Source organism: Monodelphis domestica, chromosome 3, assembly GCF_027887165.1.
Source record: "Monodelphis domestica isolate mMonDom1 chromosome 3, mMonDom1.pri, whole genome shotgun sequence".
Lineage (NCBI taxonomy): Eukaryota > Metazoa > Chordata > Mammalia > Didelphimorphia > Didelphidae > Monodelphis > Monodelphis domestica.
In genome coordinates this window covers 498,631,284-498,652,702 of record NC_077229.1, presented here as the reverse complement: position 1 = coordinate 498,652,702, position 21,419 = coordinate 498,631,284, and the positions used below count along the sequence as shown (strand labels likewise).

Genomic DNA, 21,419 nt, shown 5'->3' with positions numbered 1-21,419 from the left:
GCTGTGGAAGGAATACAAATGGAGAACTCCCTTGGATTTAACTGAATGTGACTTCAGGAATATATTGATATAATGTTTGAAAACCAGCTCTTGGTGGAGGTAGGGGATGATGGAGGGGAAAAATGTATGTGTGAAACATTTTAAGTTTAGTTTTCATTATTAACACTTTTGCCATCACTTTCTTAAGTCTCTACTAGTAAAACAGGAAATATCAAGCCCTGCTTTGTTACATTGTCCCAGTTGCCTCTGAAAATTGAACAATTTACTATCATGAACTAGTTGGTTCCTATACACCCTCAGATAATATCCATGTGAGTAAAGAATGGGAGATTTACCCTGAACTAAGAGAATTTTTTTAGCCTCTAGTTTAAGCTTAGGCGAAGCTTGGTGGTGCAGCAGATATAGTGCTGGGTCTGGAGTTAGGAAGACTCAACTTCATGAGTTCAAATCCAGTCCCAAATGCTTACTAGCTGTGTATTTTTGGTTGAGTCATTTCACCTTGTTTGCCTCAGTTTCCTCATCTGTCAAATGAGCTGGAGAAGGAAACAGCAAACCAGTCCAGTATCTTTGCCACAAAAACCCAAAATGGTCACGGAGATTCAGACACAACTGAAATGACTGAACAACATTTTCCATTTCTTCCTTATTAGTCCCACCTCTTCCCCTATTTTACCATCTGATACCTTCTGACAAGCATGAGAATAAGCATTTACTCCCAAAATTAGTAGAACATTTTTAATAATTCTGTGATCCATTGATGATTTGAGTTTGACAAAAGAATACTTATTGTATGCTTTAAAATAATTAGCCTCAAGAGAATCTAATTAAGGATTTCTGAGAGTTGTAATTGAATCTTTCATTTGTACACAGCTTTACAATTTGCAGAACTTCATCCCAGGTATTCTCACATTTGTTTAATCTTCACCACCACCCCATGACATAGGCAAGGCAGGAGTTGTTCTCACCCTTTTTCAGATGTGGAAATTGAGTCACAGATAGGTTAAAGAGCTTGCTCAAAGTCATATGCTGGTGCAGCATGGGAGGCAGAATGCAAGCCTGGGTTTGACCCTATCCAGCAATGTTCCCATTATACTATGCTGCTGCTCTCCTGAGCAGTGAACTAGTGTCATAGTACACAGATCTCCCAGCCCTAGAGTCAGGAAGGCCTGAATTCACCTCCAACCTCTGACACTTAGCAGCTGGGGGACCCTGGGCAAGTCACTACCCTGTTTGCCTCTATTTCCTCATCTGTCAAATGAGCGGGAGAAGGAAATGGCAAGCCATGCCAGGATCTCTGCCAAGAAAATCCCAGATGAGGTCACAGTCAAACAAGACTGGAAAAGCTGCTCCACTGTGCTAGGTTTTGTCCTTAGTCTACTTTCACAAACCATTTTTGAGCGCCTCTCAAAGATACGGCACTGGGTGAATAGGTCTTCAATAGAATGATGTCCTCTGGCATGCTATCAGATGACTCCTGCAACAATTCCTTGGTGTTTCGATTTTCTGTTTTACCCACACACAATGTTCGTTGAAATGTGTTCATTTAATAAATGCTGTGTGGCACAGGAGGTGATGAGGAGGTAGTTTTTCGAAGTTAGCATTCTAAATGGATGGCTCCATTTAGTTTGACTGATCCTACACCAGATACATCTCATTTCTTATGTCTTACAGGCGGAGACTGTGCAACCTTAATGAAAAACATGGGTCCTTTGCCGGTAGACATGGCTCGGATGTACTTTGCTGAGACGGTTCTAGCCTTGGAGTATCTGCATAATTATGGCATTGTGCACAGGGATTTGAAACCAGACAAGTATGTGCCTTGAATGGATCCAGAAGCAGTTTTTACCAGAAAAAAAGTAGCTAGAAGAGAAATCGAAAAGCACGCTTTTTGTTTTGCAAGAAAATGTTTCTCACTGATGCCAGTCACTTTGGCCAATTATGAATTCTCAGATAACGTGCATCTTATTCCCTGAATGGGCTATTTTTAACAGTTATAATGAATATGTTGATTTTTATAATCCTTTAAGAGCCACCATGCTTGTAATAATAGCTCGAGGGGAACACATTTGTTCAAGGAGAAGAAATGAGTATCAAGATAGGGCCAGTAGTAAAAGCTGTTTGCAAACCTTAAAATGTGAAATATCTTTTAATATGCAAATACAGGTCATTGTCAGATGGGAAGCTTCATGTATGCTAAAGATCTAAGATGTGTCCTATCTAGAGAATACAAGTGGTTACACCTGGAAGTTGGAATCTCACAATAGTGATTGTTCCTCGGAGATCCTTGGGTCCCCCTTTTCTTCAAAGGTTCATTTCAATGAGCTTGCTGTGTTCGTACCTGAAATATGCTATTGACCTGTGACCAACTTCCCTCCCCCTCCACTAAATGAATGGCACGCTTTGCTAGAGTGGCAGAGTTTATGCCGTTATTTGTCCAGACATCTTCTGTGTTTTTAGATTTATTGAAAATGACTTGAGTGTTTCCTTGTACTAGCTACCTCACTCCACACTGGGCCTTAATGTGCCAGTCAATCAACAGGCATTTATTCTGCCCCTGCCACATGCCAGGCAGTATTCTAAGAGAGGAGGCAAAGAGGGGGAGCTTGCATTCTTTTGTGGCGTGGGGAGAACATGTACACACATGAGCAGGTGGAAAATATATGTAAAGTAAGTACAACATAAATTCAGGTAGCAAGTTAAGCTCTAACTAAGAGGGAGGCCAGAAAAAAACATTGGTTTCTCTGCTCTTGAGGAATCGTACTTTTCAAATATTTAGGCACAGGAGGGTCATTTGCCAACTGGCAAAGATTTGGCATCTTCACCTTACCTAATTATCCCTGTCTAATCACTCTCTGGCTTTTATAGTGAGCTTGCTTTTGCCTAAGGTAGAAGGCACATCATTGCCCTTCAGTTTTGCCAGTCTGCGAGACCACCCAGAAATGAGACCCAAGTCACCTTATCTTGGTATTTATTGGGTATGTTCTCTTTCTTTCACAGTTTGCTGGTCACATCCATGGGACATATAAAGCTGACTGATTTTGGTTTATCCAAGGTGGGCCTGATGAGCATGACCACCAATCTTTATGAGGGTCACATTGAGAAGGATGCTCGAGAGTTCCTAGATAAGCAGGTAAGCTTGGTTCCTGTGCCCAAAAAGAGATTGCCAAGTACAGGAATTCCCACATCCATTGGCGGAATTGTAAAGCAAAATAATGTAAACCATGGTTGCATCTCTGTTGGTGATTTAGATGTCTGTTCAAAAGTTACCTTTAGTACGCTGCAAATTGCTTCCATTTTTCTCCTTCCCATCCCTTCTCCCCCTTCCTCCCTACTCCCACTGCCCACCTCATCTGTGTCCCTCCCCCAACATTATGGTCTATTAGGAAGATGAACGATCTAATTGTACGCAAGTGGGATTGTGAGAGAGACAAATGGAAAACTGTTTTTATAAGGAATTCAGGAGTCTCAGCAGAGTACTTGTGGAACTCATGATGCATTGTACAATCAAGGGTGCTAAAATCCTAGATATGGCCCATTTCCCTTTCAGCATGCCTCATTACCATTTGCCCACAATCTGTTCACTGTAAAAGTTACTTAAGGTAAACCCATCTCAACTTTCAGGCTTTCATGTAGAAAGCAAGGTGTGGATATGTTCAAGTTCTGAAAATACCCAAATAGATTGTGGGCAGGCATTATTATTTAGTTTAATATTTGCAAATTTTAATTTAATATACTTGGGAGACTATTTAAATTTTTAAATTCAATCAAATGTGACAAAATCTAATGTTTGGGATCCAGTTTTTCAACTTTGGGCCCTAAGTAATTGATTTTCCTTGATGCTATTGATCTATATTCTAAGTCCTTTTTCCAGGGCCATGTGGTTTGAGCAGGTGTGCATTTCCCCAAAATAATTACTGTTCAATCTTCTTGCTAATTCTAACTTATTTCTAATATTCCAATGATTGTTAGGTCTGTGGGACACCTGAATATATTGCACCAGAAGTGATTCTGAGGCAGGGCTATGGAAAACCAGTGGATTGGTGGGCCATGGGAATCATTCTCTATGAGTTTCTGGTTGGATGCGTACCATTCTTTGGGGACACACCAGAAGAGCTATTTGGACAAGTCATCAGTGGTAAATATCACCAGAAATAATTTTCAAGCTCCTGCTGGGAAATAGCTATTTAATGCAAATCCAAGGGGGTATCTGAGACTCTACTATTAAAATATTAACCTTTAACAAAAGCTTGAGCCAACAAATTAAAAGAACTGGCTTTTTGAAGCACATAACTGGCTTTCATGATATCAAGGGTAAAATTTGGATTAAAACCAGTCTGGAAAAACATTGTTGATGTGTAATTCAAAAGAAGTACACAAACAATATAGCCGGCATTTATGGCGGGCCATTTTTTTTACTAAAGGAATTGATTGTGGGAGTTACAAATGAATTGATTGTGGGCCAGTCTTTCCATCTGTACTGAGAAAGTTATACCAGGAAAGAAAAGGTTAATAGGGGTGCTATTTGTATCAAAGGGAAAATGGCTAATGGGGCAATAAAGAAATTAGCAAAAATGTAATAATCTTCCTAAAACAAATGTCTACCAAATAATAAATAATGGGAAAGGGAAGGGAGCAAATTTAATTCACAGATTGTTAATGATTTCATTGGTGGTTGTTATGGTGTAATGTTATTTCTGTAACAGCTGTTCTTCTTTCATTTAAAATTCAATAACCTTTAGATCTTAACCTGCATGCTGACCCTAACTATTGTCATGCAGCTTGTGGCAAAACTAAATGATAATTAAACAGAATCTTTCAGTCCTCTACCTGCTGTTTTCATAAATTTCCCAGATGCATAGATATAAATGGCCTTCTGTGTATGCCAAAAGTTTATCTGACATCTCAGTTATCATTTCTCCCAGATTTTATTCTGGACTGTGCTTCCTAGGCCCTGTTCTAGCAGGAAAATAAACCCTGTTCTTCTGTATGAGAAGAGTGATCCCCACACTAGTCCCTCTGTCTCTGACTTTGCAAGCCAGGCATGTTTGTAAACTTTAATGAAGTGGATTTGTGGGTTGCCTGCAGTGTATGACCCTTTTATACAATATCCTAGCTGTTTATGGATTTATAACCGTGCTGTTTTTCTGATGTGATATACCAAGGCCTGAGTGGCAAGGGGAATCAACTGTTTAATTAACACAAGCGGCAAATGCTGGCTTTGTTCTTGATGCCTTACGGCTGAGATGCATATTCATGTTTTATTTTCCAAATCAGATTTAAACTGCAGGCTGTGGAAGCTAGAGGCAGACACACACAGAAATAACTCATGTTTTTTATTGCATTTCCTTACACACAGGCACACACACATATCTTCAGGCAAGTGCCTTTTAAGATGTAGAAAATATTACAATATTCATGACAAAATTTTAAATACTCTAATTATGATTATTTTGAGTCTCAGACCTGGGAATCTGCCCCCTCCTCCTTTTAAATTCCTATGCTTCTTATGTAGTTTTTACTAAATTCTTTTGTTGTTATGAGAAGAACATAAAACATGCCTTTGGGGCAGAGTTTTTGTTAGAGTGAGCCCAGAAATTGGATATCTTTTGCTCTTAGATTTTTTTCCCCAGAGAGCTGACCACCCTTGCTCCGTTAAATACTGAAAGCTCCAGTGGAGTACACATCCCATCAGGATTTGGGGACAGGGACAGACTCTTTTCCAACACAGTAAAACCTGGGTCCCTGAGGACTCAAAAGGTGTCTGAGGGTAAAAGAAAAGGAAAAAATAAGCTGAATATAATCAAAGCATATATTGTTTTATTATCAGTGTGAAGGTTATCAGCAGGTCTATAGAAAAGATGGGTACCCAGAGACAAATGCACAGGAGAAACTGAATGAAATCCTGAAAGAACTTCCCCAGAGCCTGTCAGTGATGGTCACTGCTGCCACTGTGTCATCCGTGTGTGTGTGTGTGTGTGTGTGTGTGTGTTATTTGTTAATGCTCAGTTTTCTTGCAGATGAAATCAATTGGCCTGAAAAAGATGAAGCACCCCCTCCCGACGCCCAGGATCTGATTACGCTGCTTCTCCGGCAGAATCCTCTGGAGAGACTGGGAACAGGTTAGGGTACAACTTGTTTTAATTTTTGCTAATATGCAAGAAATAACATCTATGGGAAACATGGTGAGGCTTTTGTTTGTGTTTTGTTTTGCATGAGAAACATCTGTTAGTTGATGTAGAACATGACGACAACTCATTATAGCAATGATGTTTAGGGATATTATAGCATGTTAGGTTGTGGGACTTTTTTTTTCTTTTTGCTGAGTCAAGAGAGCATTTTTACCTATGAAACAGAAGCTTCTCTTGCTATAAACAAGATAAACCTGGATACCACACAGAGCTCTCCCCTCCTGAAAAACAAGCATTGGCCATCACTTCAACGGGGAGTAGAACTAACTGGTCCAGTTCAAGGCATGGCAGCCTTTTCCCAAGCTCACAAGTAATCTGACCCAGCAAATTACTTCCCACAGACTTTGGGTTAGGTGGTTGGTACTTGAACTAATTACTAGAAAATGAATGCCTGGGGAAGGACTATGCTATCTTATCAATGGCATTCAGCACTGTGGTTGGAGGAGGAGGATTAAAAGCACAGGCTTTTGAGGTTAAGGAGATAAAAAGAAATTAGTGAGAAGAAAGCCAGTTGACTGTTATGTTGCCAATTTTTTTAATTCTAACTCTTTCTCCTGCTCTTTTGCATCTCTCTACTCTGAGGAGATATTGGCCAATAACATTAGCCTGTACAGCCCCCAGATAGCATTGTTTTGAGCTGCCCAGGGTTACTTATGTACTATCAAACCCAGAAATAAGCTCAGAAATAACTTCAGATAAGCTGATTGATGGCCAAAATTTCCAGCAGCCTTTTCTTTACCATGGCCAATGTAATGTGTCATTGATCTCTCTTACTCTCCCCTTCTCCCCTCTCTTATACTTCCCCCTCCTTTATCTCCTCTTGTGTCTCTTTTCTTTTTCCTGCCTCTGCCATTCTCCTCTTAAATATTAAAAAAAAATACTGCAGAAAAAAGCGCCACATCGTAGCTACACCAAATTTGTCGTCTGTTATGGGCTGCATTCATTCATTAAACTGCCTTTGGAAGATATTTCCCTTGCATCCGCCTTTGTGATGCTGCATCTTAGGGTTCAGGGGGCTGAAGCCCACTCTGAGCTGTCCATTAACAAATAAACAGGAGCTAATTAGGTGGCTCAGTGGATTGAGAGCCAGGTCTAGAGATAGGAGGTCCTAGGTTCAAACCTGGCCTCTGACACTTCCCAGCTGTGTGACCCTGGGCAAGTCACTTAACCCCATTGCCTAGCCCTTACTGTTCTTCTGCCTTGGAGCCAATACACTATTGATTCTAAGACTAAAGGTAAGAGTTAAAAAAAAAGATAATTTAGGGATATCCACAGCCCTGTTTCTGGGACATAGACAACTTGTTTTTCTCCTGATCACATAGAATAAAAATGTTTTTGCCATATATGTGTGTTTTGTACATGTGTGTGTGCCTGTGTGTGTGGGTGCTAAATGCCACCCTATTTTCCAAAACCTGTCTGTGAGGGTAGAGCAATGTTTATATTGGATGCCAGAGAATGAATTCCTTGTTTTAGCAGTTGTCTACCTCCATTTCTTCCTACTCAGGGTTGTCTTTTATTATTGTTTTTCAATTTCCCCATGGCAATAATAATATTTGGTAGCATTTATATGGATCCCCTGGAAAAGGAAATAGCTATGGTCCCTGGGGTCACAAAGAGTCAAACACAACTGAATGACTCCCAACAAAAGCATTTCTATACATAGTGTTTTCAGGTTTACAGAGCACTTTACATGTGTTCTTTCATTTGATTTCACACAATGACCCTGGAAGGGAGGTGCTGTCATTAGCTCAGTTTTACAGATGAGGAAAGTGAGTCTCCGAGAGATTAAGGATCTCACTCAAGCACCACTGGTCATTATCTAAAGTAAGACTTGAATTCTAATTTTCTTCCCTCTAAATTCAAGGCTCTGAATTCTTTTCCCCCTCTACTGCCTTATGCAGTGGTTCATTTCCTTTTCTGACGTGTCCTACTGCAAGATTTCATTTAGGAGTTGTGAGAATTTATGTTGTATTAATCCTTATACGGGAGCCCTGGAGTAGAAGGGCCCCAGTTCCCGTATGTTAGGGAGAACTAATGTGTATTACTGTGTCTGGAATCTAGGGCAGAGATTCCATCCAGTTTACTGTTTTTTGCATTTTCTTTGTTCTTGGAATCCCCAGGAATGTGTCCCTTCTAATAGAATTTGATTAATAAATGAAATATAAGAACAAGGGTTCTTATCCTGTGTACATTGTTCTGGGCGATATGGGAATGGGGAGGAGTGGAGAGTTTGATGGGCCACCTCTTAATTAGTTCAAGGGAGGGGCTGAATAATGAGCTCCTAAAAGTCTATTTGTCAATCTGCCTAGCCAAGCTTCAGGTCTCTGGTTATTGAGAGAGGGCCATGACCTATGTCACTTTATTTGTTATGATGCTGGCCTAACCAAAACTCATATAATCAATAAACTGGTATTTCTTACCCAAAGTCAGTCTCTCAAGATAATTTTGATTATAACAAGAGTCTGAAAAATAAGTGTTAATATCACACAATCATCTGAAAAATAAGTGTTAATATCACACAATCATATCTAAGAACTGGATTGCCAATGAGGATAACAAAAAGCTTGAAAATATTTTTTTTTCAGCTGCAACTATTTGGCATAGTGGTTAAATTGCTGAATTGTGGGGTCAGGAAGTCCTAGATTCAAATCCTGTTTAAATCAGTTATTTAGCTGTGTGATCCTTATGGAAAACTGAGTATAATAATAACACAGCATTCTTTTGTCAGTTTTTCTTAACTTTTTCTTTGTTACAATGGAGGGTCTACAATGGGAATAGGCTGTCCAAAAATGGTGGTGTTATATAAATATATATATATATGTGTGTGTGTGTGTGTGTGTGTGTATATATATATAAATTTCAAAACCCAAAGTAACTTTCCCACCCCAATTAAACAGTTGAATTAAATATCAATAAATGGATTTTGAGAGATATACAAGTATTGGCAGGTGAAGATTGTTCTGCATCAAATATAAATATCTGTGTACACTCTCTTTCTCTTCCATTTTTACAAAAAGAAATATTTAGGGACAAATATGCTTCCAGAAACAGACCTAAAAAGCCAGCCACCCTTCAACCCCAAACAACCATGGAAAAATGGACTTTCCAAGTCCTTTCCCCACATTTCAGCTGACTGATTGGTTTGGCTTCATCAGATAGTACGATTGCACACATTTTCTCTTCTTTATCTCCTTCACTGATATTTGGGGTCTTTTCGGGGCTTGACAGTTTGAAGATCCTGCTAATCCCTTAACAGAAGCCCCAAAGAGACATATGCAATACCCAGCCCCAGCTTTTAGTGTTGTCAGGTGTGTGTGATGGGGCCCTGCAGGGAGCTGCTTAGTGCAACCTGCTGCTAGTCCCAAAGGCTTGCTGCCCTGCATCAGAGGGCAGCATCTTGTATTTAAATGCATATTTAGCTGGCAAAATAATGCACCATGAAAATGTGTAAATGTGCATTTGCCTGAGAGACTAGTAGCCGAGAAAAGGGGTGTGAAGAATATAATGGATGTTTTCGAAACTTCCACAAGAGGAGAGAAAAGCCAGGGGCAAGAGAAAAATTTAATGTCACAGCACTGTAAGATTTCAGTGTAATTAGGAAGCTGCAAGTTGCAGATTGACCTACTTCAGCTCCGCTTTTGAACTTCTAATGTGCTATGAACACAGTCTTCTGTGAGTAGTGAATGGGGGATTTTTGCAATGAAGTTTGCTGTTCTGTCATGGTCTTTAATATGGTTATTTTTACATGGCACTGAATTTTATGTGGTAGCGTTTTATGACTTTAATTTTCCTCCTAATTTGTCCTTTCCTTTCATTTTTTTCTTCTCAGTGATGGAAAGGGCCAAGGACAAAGATAATTGCCTGACCTCCCATTGATCCATACACATGCCCCTAAGTCAAAGGAATATCTCAGTGGGAGAGTCCTAAGAGACTGGGCCAACTGAAAAGAACTTAAAAAAAACCTCTCGACTTATCATCTAGGGATAATACCGGGGCTCTGGATCATGGGGAAGCAGGCTGTGCGTGGCCGCCACGAAGCCCCTTGATTGCTTGCCAGAGCTTTGCCGCTCAGTATATCTTAGTGTTTTTTAAATGTCTAAGTCTTTTGGTTTTATATCATCTTTACCTCCACCTACCCCAGTCCCTGAAGCCATCACTGTTGTAACCTGTGTTGTTTGCCTCTGCCTCCGGGCTTCCTCTAAGCCCCAGCTTGAATGCTGTCTTCTATAAGAGGTCTTTCCTGGCGTCTCTCCCTCTCTGAGTAAACCCAAGTCAACTTTAGTAAAGGGGTATAGATATATATATAGGATAGAAGGCTCAGTGGGTAGAGTGAGCACCTGGCCTGAATTCAATATCATATACTAGCTGTGTGTCCCTGGGCAAGTCATGTTGCCCTTTTTGCCTCAGTTTCCTCATTAGTAAAATGAGCTGGAGAAGGAAATGGCAAACCACACCCATATCTCTGCCAAGAAAAGCCCAAATGGGGTCATAAAAAGTTAGACGTGACTGAAAGCTATGTCATAGCAAAAAGGAGTTAATCAGTGAGTAAAGCCAGTAAATCAGTGCGAATTTAGGATTGTCTCAAGAGGTTCCTATTTAGTACGAACTCCATGTGATGATGTTGGGTTGATTCTCAAGATTGTGCTGTCCACCCTTTTCATGGAAACCTAGATGAGAATTCTAGGGATAGAGTTTCTTAAACTTAATTGTTTCTGTGTGTGCGCATGTGTGCTTGATACTTTCCCCCTTCCTTCTTTTCTGAAAATTACTGCATTTTCAGAAATTGCACCTTAGCTATGATTTTGAGATGTGACAAATATTTTTGATGCGTACTAGAGGCGGTAGACAGTGTAGCATAATGGACAGCCCCGGATTTGGAGTCGACCTAATTTCAAATCCCAGCTGTGAGCTTTACTTACCTGCTTAATTAACTGTGGTTGTCACTTGACCTCTCTCCATACCTTAGTTTCTCCTTGTCTGAGATGAGAAGTTGGACTCGGGGACCTCTCAGGTCCCTTCTAGTCTGCAGATGCAAGCCTGCGATTGGACAGTGTATCCGTCTCATTCCTTTTGAACGATGACAGACAGATTCCCTAACTCTTAGCCCCGGCATCAAACATAAATTCATCGATTTGCAACTTCTATCCATTGATCTTAGTTCTCTTTTTCTGTGACACAACAGTACAAATATAATCTCGTGTCCAAGTGACAGCCCTCCTGAGTCTTCTCTTTTCTGGGCTGAAGATCTCTAGTTTCCCAGGGTGCTGCCCTGTCGCCCTTCATCATTCTGTTTGCCATCCTCCAGACAGACTCTAACGTGTCAATAAATTCCCTTCTTGATAGGTGGTGCCCAGAAATTAATTTGTTATTCCTGATGTGGTCTGATCAGGGCATCAGACAGAAAGACTTTGGCCTGATTATTCTCCAAAGCTGTGCCTCTCAGTACAGCCTGAATTTGCGAATTTAGGGGTTCTATTTCACATGGTTGACCGCCTCTGAGCTGTCATCCCACTAAAATGCCAGGTTAACTGCGATATACCATGGCTTCCCATCTTGAACTTGTGAAATTGGTTGTTTTTAACCCAAGTTTAAGAATTTATCCTTAATTTCTTTATAAATAGCCTTACCTTCTGTCTTCATATCCGTTTGAGGGTGAGACAATCGGGGTTAAGTGACCGTGGTCATATGGCAAGGAAGTGGCTGAAGCCACATTTGAACCAAGTTCTCCCATCTCCAAGCCTGGTGCTCTATATCCACTGTGCTACCTCGCTGCCTTGTCTTTCATCCTAATTAAGTGTCATTATATTCAGTTCAGCCCAGTTATTCTAAACTGTCAAGGATATTTTTGGAACCTGCTTTTGTCATCTAGTCTTTTAACTATCTAATTTGTAAAATTGATAAGCATGGATCTCTAAGGCACATGACTGGACATTGACTTCCAAATTGACAATATAGCATTATTGATTACTTTTTGGATCCAGCCATCCAAACAGTTATGAATCCAAGTAATTGTATTATTGTCTAGCCCATATCTCTTTATCTTTTCCACAATAATAGAAACACTTTCCTATGTGGGTAAAATATGTAGTATTCTCTAATTTACCAATTTAGTAACTTTGTCTGAAATGGAAATAAGATTGGTCCAGTATATCATCATTCTTGTTAAGGTCACACATGCTCTTTAATAATACATCTGAGAGTTTTCCCAGGAATCAAAGTTAAATTTATTGACCCAATGACTTACACTTCCATCCTTTGTTTTTTGTTTTTAAATTTTTTCCAGATCACATATAATTTTTAATAATCATTTTCTGACATTTTTTGTTCCATGCTCTCTCCCTCACAACCCTTGCTCTGCTCCAAGATGGCAGGTAATATGATAGTGGTTGCCCTTTGAAATTCAGGATATTTGTCCTCCTCTGGACTTGTAGTACCTCTTCCATTTTCCATGATCTTCATAACAGTGGTTCTGAAGAACACCTCTTCCAATTATTTTTAGTACAGAAGGATTTGGGTTAGGTTAATCAAATTAAGCAAGGGATTTAAGGTATTATAATAATAATAATAATAATTACCAATATAGTACCTACTAAGTGCCAGGCACTATACCTAGTACTTAACTAATATCTCATTTGATCCTCATAATCCTAGAGTATAGATGCTATGATAATTAAACCCATTTTACTAATGAGGAAACCAAGGCAAATAAGAGTCAAGTGGCTTTACCAGGATCACCTTACTAGTAAGTGTCTGAACCTTTATTTAACCTCAGGTCTTCCTGACACCTGGCCTAGCACTCTAACCACTACACCACCTTATGTTGGATATTAAATCCATATTAGCTGGTCTTGTTTTCCTTTCTAGTCCAAAGGACATCTCTTTGGCAGATAAAGCATAAGAAAAAAATTAAAATTATCTACTCTCTTTTCTGGTAGACTATCTTCATTCTCCTACAACTTGTCCTATGCCTTCCTTAGTCTTGCTCTTTTAAAACAAAAAATCAAAAACAACCAAACTACCCTTTTTGTCTTGTTTTTCGTATTCTTCATTGTCTTTGCCTCATTCTGTTATTTTAGCATACCTAATGCTAGTATAGGATTGTGTCTCACTTTTGTATTAATCTTCTATTATTATTATTATCTATCTTTTAAAATCTAAGTTGATTGTTGAATTATGTGCACCTCTATATCAATGTCTTCAAACAACTTCCATTATTTCTCTTTGATGTAAATGTTTTCTTTTATAATTTCACAAATTCTTGAGAATTTCCCACTATACTTGTCTAACTTTCCCTGTAAGATTTTACTCAGTGGGATCCTAACTGTCTTTCTTACAAACCCTTAGAAGTCTGCTCTTCCAAAATCTTAGTTGCAATTTACACTGTCACTAGTTTTCCTAGGCTTTTCTGTCATAAATTCTAGGATAATAGTCCTTTCTACCCCAGCAATGATTTCCTCCTTATCAGTGAGAATCACATAACAGGATAGAATTCCTGTTTGATGGTTCCTACATCTTTTGAAGAATGAACTTGTCATCTAGGCAAATCAAGAAGTTATTAGATACTGTCCTGTTGAGAGGGAGGGAGGAAAAGAGAGAGAAATGTCCAGCACATTCCTGAGTAAATGGGCTATATTGTAATGCTTCTTTGCTGAACTGTTTTCTAGATCCTTATCTATTTTCTTCTTCAGTACAAATGGTGTATAGTATACTCCAATGATAAAATTACTTCTGCTTTTCTCTCCCTTAATCTTAAACTCAATGCTCTTCATCTTGCTTTCTCTTGATGGTGAGTGTATTTCTACCCATGAATATCTAGTCCTAACTATGCAATTCTATGTCTTCTCCCTTCTAATTTATTCATATAACTAAATCAATATTCTAGTCCAAAATTTCATCCTGTTAAGTCTGTCAGATTTGCCCCTTGCATTAGAATTTCTAGTTCTTGCTTTTTATCTATTCTTTGTCCATTTGTTTATAGCTTTTTGCAGCTAGGGATTTTACAACTTATTCCTTTCTTAGATTATGTCTCCCATGAACTTTGGGATATTTAAATTACTATCCTCTTTTTTTCATTATAGTATCCTATGTGGTAAAGGAACAGACAGTTGTCTCTCTCCCCTGGCCTTCTACACTTCCTAGCTAGGTGACCCTAGGAAAGTCACTTAACCCCCATTACCTAGTCCCTACTGCTCTTCTGCCCTGTAACCCAGACACTGTATTGATTCTAAGACAGAAGATAAGGGTTTTAGAAAAAAAAATTATATGTGACTTATTTCACAGTTATCCTAGAAAGACAGAAAATGCAGATATTTTCTCCAGAAGCTTAAAACTATATCTATAAGAGAAACAAGGTTTAACTTGTGGTCGGAAAGGTCTTAGATGGACTCAAAGAACAACTTTGGCTGTCAAATAAGGATGAGAAAGTCTAGGATCATATTATAATAAGGAAACATTATTATTAGACATAAAGAATACCCTCTCAATGGCGTGGGCAATGAGATCATTGTTTTGGTCTTCCTAGGTGGCCATTTAGGAGAAATCATAAGCTACATTCATCTGTACAATTTGCTGGAGGCAGATAGACTAGCTGAGCTCTGTGATTCCATTACAAATTCAAGAGCTTCTTTTTATATACTATGTACATATTTTAAATGTTTCAGGCCAAATGTACCCTTTAAAATGGCAAGTACTCTTTTTGAATCATGAACTAAATATACAGAACATTGTTTTCCCAAATTGTACCGTTATGCTCTGTTGGCATGAAGAAGTCTACAACTTCACAAATTTGATGGATTTTAGTCTCATGCTGTATGAGTCCATAAAGCAAATTCAGCTATTTCTGACTTAAAAATTCATACTACACAGACACTAATTCCTTTCTAATTATATATGTAATCCAGTGAAATTACGTTACCCATTTGTTATCATTAAGAAAGAACTCATTGTTATCCTCATCAATGTAAGAAATATCACTGTCATAGCAAACTCCTCCTCTTCGGAATTTTTTGTTTGTTTGTATATATAATGATAATGTCTTTGTGGAGACAACATGCCTACTTCCGCAGGTTCGCCAAAATGTAGTTTTCAGAAGCTACATCATTAATCTCTGAAAAATGGGGGAAATAGTGGGAAAAAATTAACACTGGGAAAATGGTACTATTACTAGTACCATATAGTCTTCCTCCCGAAATAATCAAATGTCTTCCTGACATTGTTTGGGAGAATTATTTCCTTTGGTCCTGGTGATAGAATGGGAATACAAGATGTCTCTGCCGCTCTCTGGCTCTGGCTCTTTTCTCTCCTCTTCCTCCCTTTCTTCCTGCTCTCTCCCTCTATCATTATGAATTTAGCCTCTTCTCTGCCTCAAGGATTTGTCTCCTCATTTTCTCTTGTGCTCCCCCAGGTGGTGCCTATGAAGTAAAGCAGCACCAATTTTTTCGTTCCCTGGACTGGAATAGTTTGCTGAGACAGAAGGCAGAATTCATCCCACAGCTGGAATCAGAAGATGATACAAGTTATTTCGATAGTATGTATTATCTCAAAACATAAGAGAATGGAGAAGCAGTATATTCTAGTGGGAAGAGCTCTAGAATTAGAGCCAAAGAACTTGGGTTCAAATCCCAGCTCTGCTATTTTCTATATGTTTAAACCGAATGTAAATCTCTTTGGACCTCCATTTCCATATCTGTAAAATAAGGTGTTTGCTCGAGATGGTCTCCAAGGCTCCTCCTGATTCTCAGTTCCTTTGGATAAAGTCTCTAATGAATTATGGTAACCGTCTCATGTAAAATGGGGTTCTAAGTAAATGTAACTGTCCGCCATTTTCCACAGCTCGTTCTGAGAAGTATCACCATATGGAAACAGAAGAAGAAGATGACACCAATGATGAAGATTTTAATTTGGAAATACGGCAGTTTTCTTCATGTTCCCATAGGTTTTCAAAGGTAACTCAAAACTGGCCTGAGATTCCTAGAAGCATGTGCTTGGGAAATTTTTGCAAAGACTCTATCCTACCTGCTTGCCTCCAGAAACAGTGGTGCCTAAACTACCTGAATCGAGGGAGGACCTGTCTTGCCAGGAAAATATGTATGAATGTGTGTGTCTAGAGTCACATATTCATACACATACCTATGTGTGTCTCTGAATATAGATACAGATATTGCAGGAACAGTAGGTTAGCCTTTCTTCATAACCTGACCAACGTCTCACAGCATAGGGAGAAAATTCTTCCATGTGCCCTTTGTTGTTTGTCCTTCTGTCAATTAAAACTTGTTCTAGATGGAGCCTTGTATTTCTAAAGATAAAGGCACCACATAAATAGGGGCTGTTCACAATATATTCTCAAAGCCCCTTATAGAGTGATGACACTGAGAAAATGACCTGGCGTGCTTCTTTTTGCTTTCGCTTCAGCTTTGAAACCGTTCAGTTTGCCAGTCTAAAGAGCATCCCTAGCAGAATACTAGGTGCTTTGGGGGCTTATCAGAAGAGGAGGTCTTGAGCTTCAAGTCTCATTTTCTAAAAATTAGCCATTGTGAAGAGTATAAACACAAGTGATAGAAATATACTAACATAACCATTAATCCGTGGCCTTTTGGGAAGAGCATTTTTAATCTGTAGCCAGAGGACGTAGGTTTGAAAACCACGTGTGCCTAGAAGTCATTTAATCAACCCTCTTCATTTGCAAGGAGGTCATTTAAAACTCTGACAGTACGTTGTTGCTATTCAGTCATGTCCAACTCTTTGTGACCACATGTAGGGTTTTCTTGGCACTCTGACTGTCTCTAACTTACTCGACTGTCTGGGCTTGTTTTCTCATCTATAAAATGGGAGAAAGGCATGGACTATAGAATCCCCATGCCTTTTCAAGAAATGTGTAACAGCAGCCAGACTTCTGAATCTGTAGGTAAAAGACCCGAGTTCTATTCCCTAAGCAAGTACGTTAAAATGTGAGTTGTTCCTTGAGCAGAGACTGGGCATTTTTGTTTGTTTGTTTGGGGGTGGTTACCTTTCTTTGTATCCCTAGCACTTAGCTGGTTTCCTGGCCCATAATCGGAGCCTTTAAACATGTTTGTGTGTTCAATTTAACTTCTCTAGGCCTCTACATCTTTATCTGTGAAATAAGGCCTCTGAATCGTGATCGTGTGATTCTCATCTGAAAAAGGCCTTTTTTTCCAGAGTAAATGAGGGGTGACTGGGACGAGCTGTTTCATGAAGGAGGAGAGTCTTAGTAGTTCCGAGGTATTCCAGGAGAGAAGGGATAGTCTGCAAGTGAGTGAGATCAATAGGTATGGAGAAGGGTGAGCTGAAGTTTAATGGGACCTGAGCACAGTCAAGTATGCCAACGAGAGGGGACGCGGCCATTGTAGTGGAGTCCAGAGGCCAGCAGTACAGCTGTCATTTGATTCGAGGGGCAATTGGACTATCTTTGTGAATTCTTTGGAGGCCATCGCGCGGAGGCTGCCTGAGGACAAAAACCATTGCGGTCGTTTATCTACAGCTAGTGAGAAGAAGAGAAGCTGCAGTGATTGCACGCTTACCTTTTATCTCCAGGTCTAGTGGCTGGGCCTGAAGGCAGAATCCAGTCGCCCGTACTTGAAATTAATTGGTTTGGTTTCTGTGTAGCATGTAGTAGCTTCAGAGTTGTTCTGCCTCTTACAAAGTGAGCAAATATGCAGAGTGTACTTGGCTAGGCTCCATTAGCTCTAGGCTCTTCTAGGTGTGAGTATCCCGGCCACTGGTGCGAGTGGTACGCTATGAATGCCCTTCTCGTGCTCGCTAAATCTTATCCGTGGTCTTTGTAAGACAGTAAGTCATGCACACGGCCCCTTGCATGTGTATGGAGATATAGACAGACAGAGAGATGGAAAGAGGGACAGCGAGGCGGCACTACTGCCTACAGGGTGTCTGGTCTAGAGTCAGGGAGACTCAGCTTCTACTTCAAATCCAGTCGCATACACCAGCCATGTGGCCTTGAGCTCACCCTTCACGCTATTCGCCTCAGTTTCCTCCTCTGTAAAATGAGCTACAGAAGGCAATAGCAAACACTGCAGTATCTTTGTCAGGAATGCCCCTCATGGGGCAATGAAGAGTCAGAGATGGCTGAAAATGCCTGAACAACAATGGAAAGAATGCTGAGTTTGGTCAAATTCAACCCCCATCACTGCCCGAATGATTTTGGGCAAGTAACCCCGTGCTCTGGACTTAGTTTGTCCATTTACAAAATGAGATTAGGTCAGATGGCTCCTTTCTAGCTTTAAAGCTACGGCCCTCCGATAGAACAAGTTCTTAATGTCTGTTGAATGAAAAATAGGTCATTGCGATTTTACTTATTTATGGAGAATGAAATAGATACTGAGTCAGTCTTGGAGCCACATCTGGGAGTGAAGGGCTTAGACCATGTCAGCAGCTTGTCAGAGCTGTCTTCCCAAATGAAAGTTTTCCCCTGCTGCCTTCCCCCTCCTCCACCATTCTGCAGCTGACTTCTGCCCTGGCACCTCCTACCTCCACACCAGCCCTGACTTCCACTGCCCCCCAAGCCCAGCCAGGGCTTTCTTACAGGAGGGCTGTAGGATCTGAGTCGGATTCTGTGTATTGATTCCATTTTCTTAAGTTTCTTTTTTGTGACATTTGAGCATCCTTATGGGAGGGTGGCTATCCAAAGATAGTCTGAGATCTCTCATGATGACAAGTTTTATCTCTGTAGGGACCCCAGTGTCCTAGGGTGCCAAGTTGACAGTCTGTATGTGTGATTTGTAAGCTAAACAAAAACCACTGATTTTTTTATGTCCAAAATATGTACTACCTTTTTTCCTAAATCTTTGAAGCAAATAATTTATTCTTTTCTTCACAGTCAATTCCAATTCATTTTTCTGCTTCTCTCTCTCTCTCTCTCTCTCTCACTCTCTCTCTCTCTCTCTCTCTCTCTCTCTCTCTCTCTCTCTCTCTCTCTCTCTCTCTCTCTCTCCTCTCTCTCTCTCTCTCTCTTCTCTCTCTTCTCTCTCTTCTCTCTCTCTCTCTCTCTTCCTCTCTCTCTTTTTCTCTCTCTTTCTCTCTCTCTCTTCTCTCTCTCTTCTCTCTCTTCTCTCTCTCTCTCTCTCTCTTCTCTCTCTCTCTCTCTCTCTCTCTCTCTCTCTTCTCTCCTCTCTCCTTTCTCTCTCTCTCTCTCTCGTCTTCTCTCTCTCTTCTCCTCTCTCTCTCTCTCTCTCTTCTCTCTCTTTCTCTCTCTCTCTTCTCTCTCTCTCTCTCTCTCTCTCTCTCTCTCTCTCTCTCTCTCTCTCTCTCTCTCTCTCTCTCTCTTTCTCTTCTCTCTCTCTCTCATTTTTTTTGATTGACTTTATGGTTAAGAAGTAATCTAAGAGGTGCATTGATCCTCTGACCTAGAAACCCCAAAGCATCTATGGATTTTGTTTGTAGACACAAAGTTCATACAGGGAAATGATGAGAGAAGTTGATGAATTCATAACAATAACAAAAAATAGGTTATTCATTGACCCTACACCCTCAGGTAAGGAGCATAAAACATTCAGAGGGGGCTTTCTGAACATGGATTCCTTGAATTCAGATTTTAGTCATAATGCCTCATTAAAAAAAAAAAGAGTTAATGATTGCAAACTTCTTGTCTTTTCTTAGGTTTTTAGTAGTATAGACCGAATAACTCGGAATCCTGGAGAAGAGAAGGAAGACTCAGGGGATAAAGCCAAGAGTACAACTCTACCATCTGTGGAGACACTGAGTTGGAGTTCAGAGTATTCTGAAATGTAGGTAGAAATGCCTGTTACAATTACAACAAATATTACAAAATTGTTAGCCACTAAACCTGACTGTTCTAATTCTCAATACCTCCTCCTGGTTCTATTATATTCTCTAGTTGTGGTGGTTGTTTTTCACCTGATTGCTTCCAAAATCAATATTTTTAACAGCTCATTCTGTATTTCTTTTCCTCCCTCCCTCCTTTCCTTCTTTGCTTCCTTCCTTCCTTCTTCCTTCCTCCTTTCCTACCTCCCTCCCTTCTTCCCTTTCTTTCTTTTTTGTAATTTAAGGCAACAGTTATCCACATCCAACTCCTCTGATACTGAGAGTAACAAACATAGACTCAGTTCAGGCTTGCTTCCCAAACTGGCTATTTCAACCGAAGGAGAACAGAATGAGCCCACGGCATGTCTTCGGGAAACTAGAGAGGAGCCTGAAAAGCCAGCACTTCCCTCTGAAGAGTCTGTCCAGGATGAACCTGAGGTCACCACACCAGCGAGCACCATCAGCAGCTCCACTCTGTCCGGTAAGGAGTTTGGCATGGAGGTTTATGCCAATCTAGCACCATCAGGTTGGTTAGGAAGTGGCTTCTTGGCCTTCAGGATCTCTAACAGCAGACATCTCTGGTCCCTCTGTTGCATTCTCCCCCTGCCTAATCATCTCCTTCACTACTCTTGTCATTGGCATAATACTGAAGCATGGTTACCTTAATCTTGAGGCACAGCTTTAATTTTCATGAGTGACATTAATTTTAATGAAAAATTAATATTAAATGTTAATTTTTAAAAACCACTGAAGTCAATCCTGATGGAGTGCATGATTGATTGTTCAGGTAGAATTTGATATGCAAATTTGTCCTCAGACTCATAAGATCCTTTAAATTCAACTAGTCTTTATGAGGCACCTACTAGGTGCTAATGAGTAAAAACACACAAAACCATCTTTGCCCCTAAGCAATTTATATTTCAGAGTAAGGGGTGAGGTAAGGAGGGGGAGAGGTCATCAACATATAAAATAGATTCCCAGTAATTTAGAAAGTCAAAGTGCTAGTAACTGGCAGAGGAAGAGGGTGATAGGCACAATCTAGAAAGGTCTAACGTAGAAGGTACCATTTAAACTATACTTGGAAAGGATCTTAGAATAGAAAGGGAATTTAAAGATCATTAATTAGTCCAACCTTCTATATCCTGTTAAATCCTTTCCACAACCACTCTGACAGATTGCCAATTGAACTTTGGCTTTAGTGCTTCCAAAAACAAGGGTCTCAATAAAACAGTAATTCATTCATTAAAAAGTCGTTTTTTCCAGTTTAGGGTTCTGTGGATGATGTTAAAACTCATAGTACTTTCTCGATTCTGTTCATAAAAGTTGAGACCTTATTACTTTCCATCAAATCATAGCCTCTGAGAACTGAAAGGGCCCTCAGGGGAAAAAAATTTTAAAGGGACCTTACCTAGTGCAACCCCCACCACTTACTGAAAG

The 21,419-nt window shown here is 39.9% G+C and overlaps 1 protein-coding gene across 18 annotated transcripts in view; it reads left to right on the top strand.

Annotated features, from left to right (window-relative positions):
* Positions 1-21,419, top strand: part of MAST4 (microtubule associated serine/threonine kinase family member 4) — an 818,549-nt gene that overhangs the window by 770,532 nt on the left and 26,598 nt on the right. For all 18 annotated transcript variants that reach the window (XM_056824832.1, XM_001381429.5, XM_056824829.1 and 15 more), the window contains 8 exons: positions 1,672-1,810; positions 2,998-3,130; positions 3,970-4,135; positions 6,018-6,119; positions 15,592-15,714; positions 16,020-16,132; positions 19,818-19,945; positions 20,228-20,463. In XM_056824832.1, coding sequence (XP_056680810.1) covers positions 1,672-1,810; positions 2,998-3,130; positions 3,970-4,135; positions 6,018-6,119; positions 15,592-15,714; positions 16,020-16,132; positions 19,818-19,945; positions 20,228-20,463 — 1,140 coding nt within the window. The remainder of the gene's footprint in view (positions 1-1,671; positions 1,811-2,997; positions 3,131-3,969; positions 4,136-6,017; positions 6,120-15,591; positions 15,715-16,019; positions 16,133-19,817; positions 19,946-20,227; positions 20,464-21,419) is intronic.